This window comes from Tupaia chinensis, unplaced genomic scaffold (assembly GCF_000334495.1).
Source record: "Tupaia chinensis unplaced genomic scaffold, TupChi_1.0 Scaffold145456_1, whole genome shotgun sequence".
Taxonomy (NCBI): Eukaryota; Metazoa; Chordata; class Mammalia; order Scandentia; family Tupaiidae; genus Tupaia; species Tupaia belangeri.
In genome coordinates this window covers 528922-547656 of record NW_006205314.1, presented here as the reverse complement: position 1 = coordinate 547656, position 18735 = coordinate 528922, and the positions used below count along the sequence as shown (strand labels likewise).

General features: G+C 38.8%; 1 protein-coding gene across 2 annotated transcripts in view; it reads left to right on the top strand.

Moving 5' to 3' along the window:
• Positions 1–18735, top strand: part of GABRA3 (gamma-aminobutyric acid type A receptor subunit alpha3) — a 249225-nt gene that overhangs the window by 142783 nt on the left and 87707 nt on the right. For both annotated transcript variants that reach the window (XM_006168034.2, XM_006168033.2), the window contains exon 4: positions 13276–13343. In XM_006168034.2, coding sequence (XP_006168096.1) covers positions 13276–13343 — 68 coding nt within the window. The remainder of the gene's footprint in view (positions 1–13275; positions 13344–18735) is intronic.

Genomic DNA, 18735 nt, shown 5'->3' with positions numbered 1-18735 from the left:
ACTGCAATCCCTTCTCCTCCATGCTCCTCTCGGGATCTTGGGCACGCACGCACACGTGCCCAGTGTGACTTTAAGCCACGGGGTCTGGGATTCGAACCACGGTCGACTATGTGGGAGTCCAGCGACATAGCCATTACGCTAACTGCTGGTCCTGTGACTTCCTTCTTGATCTACATATTATTTAGAAGAATATTCTTTAATTTCCAAATATTTGGAGATTTACCAGATACTTTTCTCATATTGATTTCTATTTTTATCCTTGTATTTCTAATGATCATAATTTATATAATTCCAATTCTTTTAAAGTTGTCAAATTTTGTTTTATAAACCATTTTGGTGAATGTTCTGCTGCATGCTACATCAGATTAAGAAGTTCTGCACAACAAAGGACACAGTAATTAGTGTGAATCAACAACCCTCAGAATGGCTCCCCCTAACTCTGCCCTTTCAATCTCTGGTTTAATTTGTACATTTAGATCATCTATATTTATTTACATGGTTTTTGCTTAGATTCATCTTTTTATTGTTTGCTTTCTGTTTGTCCTCTGCATTCTTGTATTCATCTATTTCCCTTTTCTACTTTCTTTTAGAATAAACATTTTTATCATTTTATTTCATCTATTACCATTTTAGAAATACTTCTTTACAATATGAGATTCATCAGTTGCTACAGGGATTACAGTCTTCATAGCTATACTTTGACGGTCTTCTCAGAGTTAATATTATTTTACTTCCAGTGAAGTATAGTAACCTGGCAACCATATAGGTCAGTTTACCATGCAAATGACCTTTATGTTGTGGTTGTCTTATCTATTATGTCAATATTCATTAAAAAAACACATAAGGCAATGTTGTAATATTTTATTTCAATAGTCAAAACTTTTTCTTTTCTAGTTTGTGATAGGGTGCATGCACTTGCCAGAGTGAGATAGAGGGGGGAAGTGAGAAAGCACCCCTATAGGAAGCGGCCATGCTGCAATCCCTCTTTTTCCATTTCTTCCTCTGGGGATTTTGAGCATGCATGTACATGTGCCTGGATTGTTTCTTAAACCACCAGGTCCTGGATTCTAGTCTCAGTCAGGCATGTGGAATCCAGCCACCTTAACCACCACACCATTGGCAAGCTAGGTAATAACTACTTCAAAGAACCCTAGGGGAAAAAAAAAAGAAAGGCTTTTTATATTTACCTAGAATTTCTATTGATGTTGCTCTCTTTTTATTCCTGATGAACTAATTTTTCCTTTCACATTACTTCCCTTGAGCTTAAAGAATTTTTCTTTAGAATGTCTTATAGAATATTTTTGCTGGTGACAAATTCTTTTAGCCTTTCTTATTCTGAGAATGGTTTTTTCTTTTACTTCATTCCTGAAACAGTTTTGCTGGATATAGAATTCTGGGGTTGATCATTTTCTATAAGGATATTAAAGATACTGTTCCACTGTCTTATTATGCCTTCTATGGTTTATAATAATACATCTTCAGTTTTCCAAATATTTGTTCCCCTTCAAAGAATGTGTTTTCTTTTACCTAGTAGCTTCTTTCAAAGTTTTCTTTGCTATTTAGCATTTTTTAATTTTTTAATTATTTTTTATACATTCAAGCGCTATACATCATTTAGATTGTAAAGAGACCTTACCCAGCATGATATACAGCTCTGACCAGCCCAGTTGAGAATACTATACACATCATCATCAACAGGTAATAAACCATATCTGTGTCCCACAAATGTCTTACCTTTCTATTTTTTTCCTTAAATTTCTTTCCTACACTCTTCCCCTCTCCCACTCTCCTTCCACTTTGTCCCTAGTGTTTTGATTACGATGTAGGGCTTGGGACAATTTTCTTTCTTTTATATGTTTTATTTATTATTATTATTTTAATTTCTTTTATACATTCAATCACTATACATCACTAGCTTGTATAGTGAATTTACCCAACATGAATGTACTTCCCACCAGTCTAGGTGAAGATACTATACATATTATCATCAGCAGATAATCATCCATTTCTGTGTCCCATAAATGTCTTGCCTATTTTTATGTTTTTTATTGTATTTTAGGTTTTTGCCATAAGGCATGTGCACTCAATGAAGAGAGATTGAGAGAGGGAAAGTGAAAAATCCTCCCCCAGTGGGGATGGCCACCGCTCAATTCCTTCTCTTTCATTTTCACTGGGTTTTGGGCACTGTGCACATATGTCCAGCATGATTTTCAGGCTACTGAGTTTGGGACTCATACCACGATCTGCCATGTGGGATTCAGTGCTTTAACCACTATGCAATTTAGTGGCCCCTAATTTTCTTTTAATCTTTCTGTTCAGTATCTGCTGAACTTCTCAGTTCTATGAATTTATGCCTTTTATCAAACTTGGGAGGTTTTGGGGCACGATTTATATATTTGTTTTTCATTGACTTCATTAAACATAGTTATAGTAGGTGCTTTGAAGTCTTTGACTGACATTTCCAACATCCCGGTCATCTTGCAGTTGACATCTGTTTGTAGTTTTTTCCCTTGAGAATTGGTAACATTTTTCTAATTCTTTCCTGGATTGTTTCCAAGACATTTTGAATATTATGTTATGTAGAGCCTGAGTCCTCTTATAATGCTCTGAAGAATATTGATTTTTTTTTCTGATTTCTATTAGCAGGTAATAAACTCAGTTAAGTTTAAGCTATGAGTTCTTCCTTGTCTTCTGTGTGTGGTAGTCCTCATCTTTTTCAATTTTCAAAGACTGCTCTGCTGCATTGGATTTGTCTGACAGATATGCCATTAGAAGATGGATGGGGGAAAGCAGATGGCATAGTGATTATGTTGCTGGACTCCCACATGGTTGACCATGGGTCAAGGCCCAGACCCAGTAGCTTGAAATTAGCACCGGGCATGTGTGCATGCTTGTCCAAGATCCCAGGAGGAGAATGGAGGAGAAGGGATTGTGGTGTGGCCATTCCCCCTGTGTGTGTGTGTGTGGGGGGGGTGATTTCTCCCTTTCCCTGTCAATGTCTCTTTCTCTCTCCCCACCAAGTGCACATGCCCTATGGCAAAAACTTCTTTAAAAAATGATGGACTTGGACCATGGATTAAATCTCAGTTCAGAGTTCAATGATCAAAGTCTGCTGTGCAGCCTTGTGTTTGTCCCATATTCCCATACTTGTGCTACACAGGGATTAGTGTGAAAATTAGAAGGGGATTTAAATCATAGTGTAGTTCTCAAAGTTTTTGGTATGCCACCTTGGGTTTGGCCCATTCATGTGCAGCTCAAGAATGACCTATGATTTGTGGATGTTAAAACAGAATTGATGATACTTCTTTTTAAACTCTCCATACTCTGGAATGTCCTCTGCCCTACAGGGACTGTTTTCCTTGCTTATCTGGTAAGACTTGTGGGATTTCTGTCAGTTTTAGCTGGCTGTTCCACAGTCCTATTTTGATGTTTTGTCTTTGAAGCAAACTTGTAATAGAAAATAAGCAACAATACAGGAAACTTATTTCCTCCTGGGTTGCTTCTTTAAGTTTTAACTCCTCTACACAATTTATCTGCTTTTATTTGTGTTTCAGAGTCCTTGGTAGTTGCTTTTTATACTTTGTTCAGAGATTTTATTTATAATCAGTCAGAGAGAAAGGCTGTTTTGTGCTTACTCTACATGCTAGCAAACAGTTCAAAGTTTAGTTTTACCACTCCTTTTTTTTCCCTGTCAAGTGATTTTTGCGATTGCTTCTACCCTGATCACCATTCCAGAGATTCCAGAGTAAACTTAAATAATATTTTTGTGGGGGGGATGTGTGTGTGCTTGTATCTGTTCTTAGACAGGATCTTACTGTGTCACAATACTCTTGCTTCAGCCTCCCATGTAGCTGGGACCACAAGTGTAAACCAACATGCCCAGCTTCTTCAAAGTCTTGCCATGTTTCCCACCCTGGCTATAACCTCATTCACTCTAGTAGCTGGGATCATAGCCACACACCACTACACCTACCTTTTGAAGGGTTAACTAGGAATGTAACCTGCATCTCTCATGTGGCTTCAACCTGCCAAGCAAGTGTCCAGTGTGTGCTTCTACAGCTGGGCCATAGACTTTATAATAGTATTTTGAAGGTGTTTCTCTGTTGTGACATTGGTGTTCCAGTTCTGGCACAATTAAGCCACTTGCCTTAATTCCTAATCCCAAGGCAATGTCTTTGTATATTAGTGTATCTGCCTCTGGTCATTTCTTCTAGTTTATATGGGCTTAGATACCATAATGTTTTTAATATAGGAAACATAACAAAGCTAACTCCCCTTTTCACAGAAGAAGAATCTAAGATACAGTTAACTTGAGGCAGAACCAGAACTAAGCCAATCTCTACAGTCCTACACGATTGGTCCTTCTATTAGCTAATTTTGTGTTTAAGCTAAGAATGTGTAGGCCCTGCAAAAATACTAGAGCATCTGTGTAACATTTTGTAGTAGTGCAGCTATTTAAAAAATGTTTTTGCTTCTACCCTGGCTCCTGGGCTGGTTCAACAATGTGACTCTTTTTAAGTGATTTTTTTCATTATTCATTGAACACTACTTTTATTTCTCTAATTTTATTATAATGTCTCTCTAAGGAAACCCTACTAGTTCTTGGGAATGGAATGTATTTGCAGTGAAGGGCTACGAACCACTAAAGAGGCTATTCTCTGATGTTTTGATTTCTTCCATACCTGTTACTGACATTTCTATATGTGTGGATGGCTAGTTCCACACATCTGCCTTTTCTCTGGAACTACAACTCCAAGTATTTCTTTTGGTCCCCAGTGAACATCAATGTCACAAGAAAGAGATGTTACTGGAAAAATCTGAGGGCAAAGATATTTCAGGAAAGTGCTTCTGTAGACTTAATAATAACATCACGGAGAACATAAAGCATGTCAACTGTTCCTGAGGAAAGTCATAAATGCCGTTGGATTTATTTTCTTCCAGGTCCCTCTTTATCCATGGGAGATATATTTCAAGACCCTCAGTGGATGCCTGAAACTGTGAACAGTATTGCCCCCACTTATACTATGTTTTTTTCCTACATGCACATACCTATTATAACATTTAATTTATAAATTAGGTCCAGCAGGAGCTTAAAAATAACTAATAATAATATAGAATGATTATAATAATATACCATGATAAAAGTTACATGATCATGGTCTCCCTCTTGCTCTCAAAATATTTTATTGCTCTGGATTTACCATTTTTTGGACTATAGTTGACTATAAGTAACTGAAACCATAGATATAAAGCCTTAGATAATAAGGGACTACTGTACCAAAGCCTGGATATTATAATGTTTTCTGCCTACTCCTTTACTAGTGTGTATTTCTTTTTTCTGTCATTGGGACTGTAGCCTTGATTTTAATTTGATGCCTCTGATCCACTCTGGTCTTAGAAACAAGAAAATCAAAGATTCATAAAACATTCTTTTGAAATGAGCTAGAGTGTTCTCTGCATGTTCTAGATAAGGAAACTGAAGCATGGGGGAGGTAAAAGTTTTATTTAAGGCTGTGGAGCTTGTCAACATTGTTAGAGTTTGTACTGAGATTTTCCAAAATCCTATTCAATGCTATTTCCACTACATTCTGGGTAAGTATTGGGTTAAGTAATCCATAACAAGTGTATGGGAAAAGTAAAGGAAAGATTGGAGGAGGTAAAATTCTTTCTTCCTTTCTTTCTTTTTCTTTCTTTCTTTTTCTTTCTTCCTTTCTTTTTTTCTTTGGAGAGATTTTTGCTATAGGTCATGTGTGCTCACCAGAAAGACAGAGAGAGACAGAGACAGAAAGTGAAAAATCACCCTCTAGGGTGGATGGCCACACCACAATCCCTTCTCCTTCTTTTTCCTCTTGGGATCTTGGGCATACGCGCCCAGCGTGAGTTTAAGCCACCGGGTCCAGGACTGGAACCACAGTCAACTGCATGGGAGTCCAGCAACATAGCCATTATGCCAATTGTTGTTCCTGAGGAGGGAAAAATCTTTTTTTATGTTTATTTTTTTATTTTATTTTGTTTTTTAATTTTTATTTACTTGTAAAAAATACATCCAATTACATTATTTAGCTTACAAGGTGATCATTTCAATATATGAACATTTCTCCCCGGTCTAGTTGATCAAAATATAGCAACACTACCTCCCTGTCTCAACAATGCTGTCTTCATATCCCTCCTCCAAATGTTCTTCCCCAGGCCCCACTCCTCCACACACCCCACATCTGGCATTTACATCCACCTCTTCTGTTTGTACATCCTTTAGCCCATCAGTTTCAGTTATAGAGTGCGGACATTCGGTATATATTAAGTGGGGACATACAGTGTCTCTCCTTCATAGCCTGGCTTGCTTCACTCAGCAGTAAATCTTCCAAATTCTTCCACTTTCTGTCAGAAGTCAGGGTTTTGTTGTTCTTAATGGCTGAATAGTATTCCATAGAGTATATGTGCCACAGTTTTTCAATCCATTCATCCGTACGGGGGCATTTGGGTTGGTTCCATGTCTTAGCAATCGTGAAAAGTGCCACAATAAACATCGATGTGCAAGCACTTTTCCAATGAGAAGAAATCTTAATACATGTGGAAAAATTAAATAATTTGAATTGAGAACTGAAATATGTGTTGGTTTTACAATTTGAGCAGTAAATGACAGATTGGGTGGTGGGATAATAATGAAGGAGGTGGAATACTGAATACTGAGGATGATAGAAAATCAATGTTTTGTTTTGGTACCAGCAAATGAAGTGAGGTAATCTGAATGATGTCTATTGCCAACCAACTGTATCTAGTTTGGGACTGAAGGTTATTCTATTCTATGTCTTTGAGAATCAAGAGTCTAACTATAGTAGAGCAGTACTCACAGTGGTCAGGCTGGTGGTGATTGTGGTCTTTTAAGTCATGTGTTATTTCCTCCTGGTGTGTGTTATAAGCATATGTTGTGTGCATTTCTCTACTTAACATCCTCAACAAGATAACAGCTGATTATTAGGGTTTTGTTGCATTCTCCAGGTACCAGACACTAGATGGAAGAGGGTAAATAAGCACAGTGCTAGACTTCATGCCTACCAAATGTCAGAAGTTGTGCAGTTTGCCAAAACAGGCTGCAAAAGGGGTGTAAATTGCAGAACTTATGTTGGAACTCAGGACTTTTGACATGGTGTTTTGTAATTTCTGCTTCTTTATGCTACTTTTTGTGATTTTTTTCCAGAGAGTTTATCTGTAATTAGTGCTCTTGGCGAGGAAGGTCAGTCAGTACTTATAGTATCTCAGTCTCCAGGGATTGTCAAAAACAAAGGTAAAGACCATTAACATGAGAACAAAGCATTCTAGTCCTTAGATCTGTGAGAGTTTATTCATAAGTCATTGTAGCCTATCCCCAAGTCACTAGCTAGCAAATCCAGATAGCTAGTCACATGGGAGCTTATTTCCTGGAGATATTTCTAGTCTCTGTTCAATATAAAAATTGTGCAAACATGCTGAGTGAAGCAAGCCAAGCTATGAAAGAGAAACATTGTATATCTCCACTTAACATATGACTGTCCTCACTCTATGGTGGAAACCAAAAGATTAGAGGACATAGAAACATTGAAAATGGTTATAGTTAATGGAGACAGTGTGGGAAGAGGGTGGGAGAAGGGGAAGAGTGTAAGGAAAGAAATTAAGGAGAAAAATAGAGAGGCAAGCCATTTATGGGACACAGAAATGAGTTATTGTCTGTTGATGATAATGTGTTTTGTATCTTCAAATGGACTGATGTAAACTGTATTCATGTGGGGTAAATTCAGCTTACAAGCTGAGTGATGAATAGTTATTATATGTATAAAATAAACATAAAAAAGAAAAAAGAAAAAAATTGTGCATACAAATGAACACTTAAATCTGCAAAATTCCCAGTGATATGGACATGAGAATACAAGAAAATTGGAACTTCGTTCATGTGTCCAAAATTCTGATTCTCAAAGCCTTACTATTAGGAACAATGACACCACAAAGGACTGAATAGTCCACCATGGCCCATAATGAAATAAATGGATGCAATTGGCTTTTGTTCATATCGTTCATCTCGTGATCATGTGTCTAATGAAACTGTGACATACTTTCACTACAAAACATATTGAGAGTAACCCTGGCATTTGATAGAAAGTGGTCAGATATGGAGGATCTATTGCTGAATGAAGCAAGCCAGGCTATGAAAGAAAGATATTGTATGTATCCGCTTAATATATACTGACTATCTGCACTCTATGGTAGAGAGTGAAATATTGGAGGACATAAAAGCAGTGAAAGTACTTAATGAGAATAGGACAGTGTGGAATGGGGGGGGTGAAGAGAAGAGGATAGAGAAAGATAGCAAGAGAACAATAGAGAGGCAGGACATCAGTGGGAAACAGATATGGCTTATTACCTGTTGATGATGACATGTATAGTATTCTCAACTGGATTGGTCTGAGAAGTATTTCATGATAGGTAAAGTCTTTTTTACAAGCAAAATGAGAGATAGTGATTGACTTTAAAAAATAATAATAATTAGAATAACAATAATAATGATTGGGAAAAACATTGAAAAGATATTGAATGATGAAGTGGGGAGATTAATGTCTCTGTATTGTCTGACATGCATGGCATTCCCTTCTGAAAAAGCAATGTAATACACTGTAAAGTTATATGTAATCCAATGTAATATAAGGAAGATTATGATGATAATAAAAATAAATAAAAAAAACATATTGAGAGTCAGTAACAAACTAGATCTGAGGCAGGGGAAAGTGAATGGGGAAGTAAAGGTGCTAAAAACCTTATCAAAAGAAGGAAATAACAGTGACGGAAGTTAGGACATTTAGAATGGAAAAGGACAAAAGGAGCAGATTTAGGGGTACAAGGATCACTTTTTTTAAATCTTAGGTTTTAAATCTCAAAAAGAACAGGAAACAGACTTTGCTCTGAGGGTCTAAAGGGCAGTGATAAGACACATATCGGTGCTTGCTGAGGTGGAACAGCTAGAAGTTAAACTAAAAAATACACTTTGTTATGAGCAACATACTCAGCATAAAAAGAGTGATCACTTGTTGATTAACTTATCTTTACTCCCTCAGATCATTAACAAGCAGAAATAATGTAGGGCCCTGACCAATGAGTTCTCTACCAATGGGAGTCCCACTGAGCATTAAGGGTATGTGTGCTTATGTGTATGTATACATAATGCAGATTTGTATGGAACATTTCAAGACCATTCAGGTACCTGCAATACTATAGTAAATTTGCCTAAGGAGAAGGTAATTCTATTCACCTTTTATTCCCAAAGGTACTATTAGATAGAAAATAAATCCCCAAAGCAAATGAAGAAAGCCAAGGAGCACATATAGCAATGGTGGTGGTGGTGGGGGGAGTCCATCTTCCATGAATTTAGATTTCACATATGTGTCTATTTTGAAGACTATGGACAGGAGCTAGACTCTGGAATGTGGTCTTCGCCAGTTTTTTTGTAATTCACTGGTCTTTGCATTTTGTTCAATAAATTATAAACTTCTTTTTTAAAAAATAAATTATAAACTTCTAATAATTCCTTCACACAGAGAAGATGAAGTGATAGGTGGATACTGCTTTCTACTTCTAGGACACCGAACCTTAAACTTCTATGTGAGTTCTGCTCACTTGGCTTTACAAGTGGCTCATGTGCCCTAGATTCTGGAATAGTGTTAAGAAGCAGCAGTAGCTAACATATACAGAGCACTGTTTTAACTATCTCCTTGGGCCAGCCTCATAGTACAATTAAGTCCTGTGCATATGAACTAGATTCCACATGGCTGACTATAGTTCAAATCCCAACCCTGATGGCTTGAAAATCATGTTGGAGGGACCAGCAGTTAGCATAATGGCTATGTCCCTGGACTCCCATGTAGTCTATTGTGGTTCAAGTCCCAGACCTGGTGGCTTAAACTCACACCAGGTGCATGTGCATGTGTGCCCAAGATCCTGAGAGGAGAATGGAGGGGGAGGGATTGCAGTGTGGCCATTCCCCCGGGGGATGATTTCTCGCTTTCTGACTCTCTGTCTCTCTCTGTCTTTCTGCCGAGCACACGTGCCCTATAGCAAAAACCTCTCCAAAAAAAGAAAAACGTGTTGGATGTGTGTGTGTGTGTGTGCCTAAAGTCCTGATGGTATAGACAATAGAGGAAAAGGGATTGTGCCATGACCATGCCTCATTAGGGGGTGCTTACTTGCACACATACTCCTGGCTGAGTGCATGCACACTCTGGCAATAAAATAAATAAATAAATAAATAAATATCATCTCCTTAACTCCTGAGGGCAATACTGAGGTAGGTTCTATCATTATCCCAATTGTCCAGATGATAAAAACAGGTGCAGAGGAGTTAAGTGACAAAAGGCACAGAAAGCAGAGGCAGAACTTAACTTCAAACCCAGTTAGTAATACTTTTAACCACTACACTATACTTCTGTAGGATACGTCTCTGTGTACTGTCAGATATCTTATTCTAAGATAACTGGATTTCCTAGCCAGAAAATGGAACTAGCCATTGCAACATGGTGGTTCCTGTGTAGAACACTGTGTAGAGAAATGTTCAATATCCTATTGTGTGCCTGGCATTGGAGTGAAAGGCCAGAGGTCTAAGGATGGTAACATAAATTCAGAGCCCTTCCTCACTTGTACTGCCAGGATTCAGGCAACAATCCCTTTCTCACACCCCACTGCATGAGGGCTTTATCACTCCTCTGTGAAAGGAGTATATCTCTCTTTTTATCCTTAAGCCTTTTTTCTCTTTTGTTTACCCTCTCTCTTTCACTCTTGATATCTCTTGCTCTCTAGCTCTTTACGTAGTTAGTTTCATTTCCTCTTCTCACTCTTTCACTCTACTCTTTGTCTTGCTTCTTCCCATTTATCTTCTTTTTTTCTTTTACCTCCAATCCTCTTCTAATTATCTCTCTTGTCTTCCTTTCTTTTCTGTCTTTCCTCTCCCTCCACTTTTATTTTTTCACACCACTTCCCTTAATGGGATAGAAATGGAGGAAGAGGAATTTGGTGTCCACTGCACCAGATCACCTTCTAGACAAAACTTTCCAACTGTATTTCCAATTTCTAAAGTCAGAGGATTCTATAAAGTGTGGTTGAGCGCTAACTCATTGGGAAAATGGCTTCTCCCTACAATGGTTCCCTCTTAGTCATCAGCATCTACCTTTTCAATGTATATGAACAGGTTAGAGAGAAGAGTGGCACCAGATTTACATAAATCTCCCTACCTTCCTTGGGCAACAGGGAAAGCTTACCTCTTATTATAATTGAGAACCTTTCTTCAGATGTTTCTTGCTTGGCCTTACAGAGTTCCTAGTTAGAAAAGAGAAAATACAGAGTTTGATGACCCCAAAACCTTGTGTAGGGGCAAGTAAATGGTAAGCAGGAGAGAAAAGAATCTTGTATAAGGAATTCAGTAAGTCAAGGGCAGAGATCTGAACTTAAGCATTTTCATCAAGCTAGCTCAGAGCTCTTTGTTATAACCAGCTCCTTTTCTACTCACTGTGCCTACATTCTTCTCTTTTTTTTTTTTTTTAGAGGTTTTCAATATAGGGCGCGTGTGCTCACCAGACAGACAGAGAGAGACATAGAGACAGAAAGCGAGAAATCACCCCCCAGAGGGGATGGTCACACTGCAATCCCTTCTCCTCCATTCTCCTCTCGGGATCTTGGGCACGCACGCACACACGCCTGGCATGGGTTTTAAGCCACCGGGTCCAGGACATGAACCGCGGTCAACTACGTGTGAGTCCAGCGACATAGCCATTATGCTAACTGCTGGTTCCCACATTCTTCTCTTTTAACTAGAGCAGCTTCCTGAGTTTACTTGACCTCTAGTGGTATTAGGAACTGAGTTGAGCTGGGGAGGAGGAGAGGAAGGAGGCAATGAAAACCTTCTTTAGACACTTCACAGTTGAGATGACCATTGGACCATCCTGCGCATTAACTCTTCAGTCCCACTATACCCATCGATTTTGAAGGCTTTTTTTCTCTAGGTTGGGTTGCCTGTTGGAAGTCAGAAATACTATCTTACAATTACATTGGTGTAGAAACTTGTTCTGTGTCTGTAATTTTGTACCTAGAATACTGAATTACAAAATAATTGTGTTTACGGGACCAGCAGTTAGCATAATGGCTATGTCGCTGGACTCCCATGTAGTTGACCGTGGTTCACGTCCCGGACTGGTTGGCTTAAAACTCACGCTGGGCGCATGTGTGTGCATGCCCAAGATCACGAGAGGAGAATGGAGGAGAAGGGATTGTGGCGTGGCCATCCCCCCAGGGGGTGATTTCTCGCTTTCTATCTCTCTCTCTCTCTCTATCTGTCTGGCGAGCGTACGCGCCTTATAGCAAAACCTCTTAAAAAACAAAAACAAAGCAAAATTGTGGGTTTTTTTCCCATTAATTAATTTCTTCATTTTACATACTCAGATGCAGGACACCTGGAGACTATTATGCCAAATCATAGGTATATGGGCATTTGCCTCTTCAGCCAATAATCCTGGCAGTTTATGAAAAGGCGCAAGCCTTTAGGACTCATATTCTGGGTTCTGAAGTGTTGTCTCTTCTCTTTTAAGCACAGAAATAGCTTCAAGGGAATCCTGTGCTCTAAATGAGAGCCCAACTATTTAAAATAGAGTTGTAGTTTCTGAAACATGTTATTTGCTGATTAAGCTTGGAAGTAAATTGTGTCTTTTGGTAAACTGATTATAGTGTTGACTATTATTAAATGATACTTATAGTCTCTTCCGAAAATGGAACGTTTGTGGATGAGTGCAATGGCCTTGAATATATTGAACACATCAATGACTTAGTAGGAGCAAAAAATATTATGCCAATGATATGGTTCTGGAAAGTAGGATATCAATAAGATCTAAATTACATTTGAACCAGAACTCAAGGCTGGATAGGACAGTGAATATGGTACAGATGGAGTAGGTGTGTTTATTTTCACAGAAGAAAAGTACTAGTACCATGGACTGCCCCATTATGTACGTATGTCATGTCTTAGGTGGGCTTTGTTAATGTCAGCTGTGTTACTAGTGTGCTCAAGTAGGGTCAGGTGTGCTGGGCTGAAGTGGGACTTGTTTGATTAGTAAAGGTGAGAGGTTTTTGAGGTTTTTTCTTATGATTGTGCCAGTCATCTTTTCTCAGAAGCAGCAAGTTGACAGTCATTCAGAGTACTGCACTGGACTCTCTCTGTGCTGAGATAACTGCTTTTCATGACTCTCTTTTCTATTTTCTTTCACCCAGATGCAGTGACTGAAGTGAAAACTGACATCTATGTGACTAGTTTTGGCCCTGTGTCAGACACTGACATGGTAAGTATAGTTCCTGTAAAGATAAAAGTGAAAGATTCAATAGATCAAAGAAAATAAATTGTGGTTTTTCTATGGAACAGCCTTGCAGCTATGTTCTAAAGAGTCATCTGGTCTTTTACAGATTCCCTATCCTTACTGCCCTACACTTAGCAAATCCATACTTCCCTGCTCATCCTACCTACTCATACAATATTTATATATCCACATCAGGAGTACCCTTTTCCTTCCACAAAACATAATTTAAAACTTTAATTGATTCCCTATATTTAATTAGGCCACCCCTGACCTCTCTTCTCATACTTTGCAGGCACTTATACATGTATTGGTTCAGATAGTCCTGTGAGGAGAGCGTTGTGATGGGGATTCTTGGTCAGGCAGCAATTGGTGTCATCCATGAAGTCTGTTCTTTACAGCTGAGCTCCATTCACTAGGGACATGAACTGACCAGAGTAATACAAATAGTTTGGAAATATAAGCCACTTCTGGAAACTGGTCCTTCTACAGATGTGCACAGAGCAAAGCTTCAGTGCAGACTGAAGGAATAGAAAAGGGCAGAGCATAGCTAACAAGGGGGTGACTTGTGAGCCATATGCAAGAATTTCCCTTTCTCTCACCATTTTACTTTGTTGCCACAGTCAAGAATTCAGTGGAGAATTGAGGCAGGAGACTCTACCCTAAAACCAACTATCAATACCTACTGAATATGAGGTATTTTATTAAATAATTATCATTTTAGAAACAAAGGAGCTATTATCTGCTCTGTATGCCTGACAGTTAAATTTTTGTAATTCTATTCATTTTTAATTGACATTTAATCACTGTACATCTTTACAGTGTATAGCATGTTTTTTTTCCAGCATGAATACAGTGCATATTAGTCAAGTCAAAGATATTACCATATACATTATTATCAACAGTTACCTTTTTGTTTTTGTGTCTATTAAATGTTTTGTTTTTTCCCTGATCCTCTTCCACCCTCCATTACCCACCCCTTATTACCCATCCCTTCTTATACTGTCTCTAGTATCTACAGTTGCTGCCCTCCCTGCTATTATACCCTCCAATCTTTCAGTTTCTGCTGTAGAGTGCAGACATTCAGTACATAGTAAGTGAGGACATGCAATGCCTGTCTTTCATAATCTGGCTTGCTTCACTTAGCATTATACCTTCCATATTTGTCTACTTTGTATCAAATGTCAGGGTCTCACTGTTTTTTTATGACTAGGTAGTATTCCATAGTAGGCATGTGCCATGTTTTTTCAATCTTCCTGACAGTTATTAGATAATCAATAAATTTTTGTGGAATGATTAAATTTATGTTGAAAATAAAACTTAATATCAGGGAACATATGTTCAAACAATATGAAATGTTTAGCTCACTACTTAGATTTTTTCTGTATGTCTATTTTCAGTGGTACTACTTGGCAGGATAAGGCTTCTTCTGATATGCTGGGCGAATACAAACTTCTGTATAGGGAAGCAGTAGAGTTTGTCCTGTAGGTAATTCAGAGCCATTGAGTGGATTTGAGTAGGAAAGTGAAAACATACAAGTGTTGTTTTGGAATGTTTGATTTAGTAGTCTATACAGGATGGACTGCAAGTGGGAAAAGACTGAAGGTTGAGAGTTGATCTAGACATGTTGATTTTATGTGGCTCTATTTTTTGTTTGTTTGTTTTTAAAGGGAGATTTTTGCTATAAGATGTGTGCACTTGCTGGAAAGACAGAGAGACAGAAAGAGAGAAATCACACCCCCCGAGGGGATGGCTACTCTGAAAGCCCTTCTCTTACATTCTCCTCTCAGGATTTTGGGTATGCATGCACACACACACCTAGTGTGAGTTTTAAGCTGCTGGGTCTGGGCCTTGAACCACAGTCAACTATGTGGGAGTCCAGCGATGTAACCATCACGCCATCTGTTGGTCCCTTACATGGCTATTTAATCAGTGGCAAGGTCTAGGCGTCAATTGGAGAAGCAGGCTAGTTTTCAGAAGAGCAAGTCATCACTATGTGAGTGGTTAGGAGTCCAGACAGGGAGAAGGGAGAGGCCTGAATTTTGTCTTTCAAGTATGGAATGAAGAGTACAGTAGACTCCCTGTGAACTACTTGAGGGTCAGTACCAAATCTTCATGGCTTCTCTGTCACCTAATAGAGCCCTGTTCAGTACAGGAAGAGTTCAGTACAGGGCATGTTTGATGTATGAGGAATAGAGGTGATGGCTATCCCTTAGAGGCAGCAAGACAGCCTGTATGACTAGATTGCCTCCTCTTAACCAGTTGACTAGTAGTGGCCACAACTTCAGATCCAGATATGTGTTACAATTGTTGACATTTGACATTCAACAAAGCACTTCTTAGGAGCCCAACTCAGCACTAAAGGACTCTCAGAGACTCCCTGTATTCAGAGAGCTCATATGCCATTAGGGAAAACCAGATTCACCAGGGATAAGCAAGTCTTTCTTTATATTGCTGCAAAATAATGTTGAGTTAGGATTAGTAATTGAAAATACTCTTCTAATATACACACACCTGTATGCGCATGCACACACACACACACACTCACACTGGCTCATTCACTCATTCTCACTCATATATCAACATCCAGACAGATGTACATACACACAAAAAATACATATAGAGTGTGTACAGTCTACATACGATCCCAAGCATTCTGTAGGAATTCTGTAAAGACACCTAAACCCAGGGATACCACAAAAGCACAGACATTATCTCTACCTGAACCAGTTCTTCTCTCTGCTCCTTTCCTTCCCAAGCAGGGAAATGTACATGGGTGAGCAGAGACTTTGGAGGCATTTACAACAGTCCCGACTTTCTCTATTTCTTTTGAGGTTTCACCTTCCAATTGGTTGTTATTTTGCTTAATCCTGATTAAGCTGAAACAACAGAATGCCATTTTCTTGTTAAGGCAGGCAGACTTTGGTCAAATAAATGTTGTGTTATTTTTGGCTGCACTTTCATCCTGTCACAAGGTAGAATAGCTGCAGTTACTCCGATGGGGAACCACATTTCTGATGTTTCAAAAAATTTCTTCTTCCTGTACTATTTAGCAGACTCTGACAATTGATCCCACAATCAGGGATTACTTTAGGTGAAGCATCAGGCAGTCTTCTGACTTTAGGAACTAGTTTGCCATAAGATCCTAGGCTCCCCTGAGACTGCTTGGAAAAGTAGATTAAAATTACAACTGGCTGGGTTCTTGACCCCTTTCTAACTAAATAAGGAGTTTGGGTCCAAAGTACTTTCTTAAGGAAATAGAGGCAGTCTTTTGTTCACACTGGAATGAGGATGGGAGATATGGTGGTGCAAACTGAGCATTGAAACAGCACCACCCATGAATTTGCACTCATCACATTCCTTTATCAAACACTGACCCCCAGAGATGCAGATACTTAGTTTGACAAAAAGCTCCAAAAAATTATGGGCCATATCTGTTTTGTTCATATCAGGATCATCAGTGTCTAAATTAGTGTTTGGCCCATGGTAGACTCCGAAATATATGTTAAGTGCAAGAATGAATGAGACAGAAAAAATTAAATTCATGTGAAAAATTATGACCAGGTTCCTCCACTTATCTGAAAGGTCAAGTGGCTCAGTGGTGATATAATTGTACCCACAGGGCAAGGTCCTGGTTTTGAGTCCTGAGACCTCTTGTGGACAGTAGGCATGTATTCCTATATGCCTATGATCTGGGCTGGCTAGGGCTGGGAGCAGATTGTAACATAGGGACTCTGTTGGGAGTGCCTCTTAACTCTCTATTTCTCTTGAAATATACTTAAAATTTAAAAAAGGCAGAAAACATGTTGGATACATCTTCATATCTCCAGCACCTAGCATAAAACCTGACAGAGGTCCACTCTATGTGTTTGTTGAAATGATACAAAACATTAGTAGCAACCTCTACAAATACAGTTAAAATAGCTTTCCTCAGAAGACACTGTTGAGTAACAAGCCTAGTGAATCAATGATTGATGACTCCAGGCTTCAGGCTACTAGTTTGGTGGCTTCTCCATTTATGACAATAAGGAGCTGTGACAGTAGGAAACTGAGCAGAGATGAAAGCTAAATTGTAGTAGATGTTCCTAAAGGGAAAGTCAGAGAAAAAATGAAATTTAATTCAGTGTCCAAGAGACAAACTGGGAAATGGTTGCACAGAGAATTTTAGAGCTCTCATGAATGAAAGGCTCATGATAACCATTTGCAACAAGTGCAGTTCGACAGTCAGTATTATATGGCTCCTCAGCCATACATCAATCCCTGTTTGTGGTCTCCCAGGAGAGAAATGGAACATGGGCTACTATACCAGTTTGAGGGAACTGAAGCAATGCACCCTTCTATAATTTGCTACTATTAGGAGAGTTTAGGTCATTTTCTCAATCAGATGTATGGAAAGATGTTGGAAATGGCAATGAGAGGAAGGCAACAAAGGATTTAGTGCAAATGCAATTTCATTGCCTCTTTCTTGTCAAATTGGGTCTGTCCATCCAGTGAAAAATAACTTTGGCAAGTGGAGATTTTCCTGGTCTCCCCAGATCCTTTGAATTCTAATGCAAAGATAATAGGGAACTGGTTTAGGAATAGTATTCTATACATGTAGCCAGTGATTGGAAAAGAAGGTAACAACAAGGAGAAAGTTTGGATGCTTTTCTGTTTCAAACCAGTTTCTGACTCACCTTTCACCCAAGCTCTCAAGACCTGCTCTACTTTCTCTGCTAGGCCTTGAGCACATCAGAGGAGGAAGGACCCAAGGTCCTGGGTTATATATCTGACAAATATTTATCTGAATGCACTGATGAGACCAGTAAGAAAATAAAGAGGACAAAGAAGTAATGTTAGGAGAGTCAGGAAGAGAATAACTAGGAAATTTAAATGCCAGTTCTAGATATTGCTAACCTCTCTCTCTCCAAGGATATGTTAAATACTTAGATCCTGCTAGGTAAAAAGTGCCAGCTGTCATTTGTCAAGAGAGAAACTTTCAGGGGTATACAGTATATAGCCAGGTAGTAATGCAAGTAGACAATGCAATAGCAGAAATAACCATCTAGTATAATGAGAAAAATAAAAAGGAGCCTTGAGAAATGAGAACCTATGAAAGACATTTTAATCATAATTCTCTTTTTTTATTTGCCAGAGGGCACATGCACTCACAAGAGAAAGACAAAGATACAGAGAGAGAGAAAGAGGGAGAAAGATGCTCACAATTGTTTGTGGCCATGTTGCAATACCTTCTCCAACATTTCTCCATTCTGTTGGGATTTGGTGCATGCATGCTCATGTACCCATTGTGTTCCTTGAGCCACTAGAGCCAGGGTTCAGACTTCACAGTCAGCCACGTGGGATCTAGTTTGTCATCATAATTCTTTTTTTTTTTTTTTTT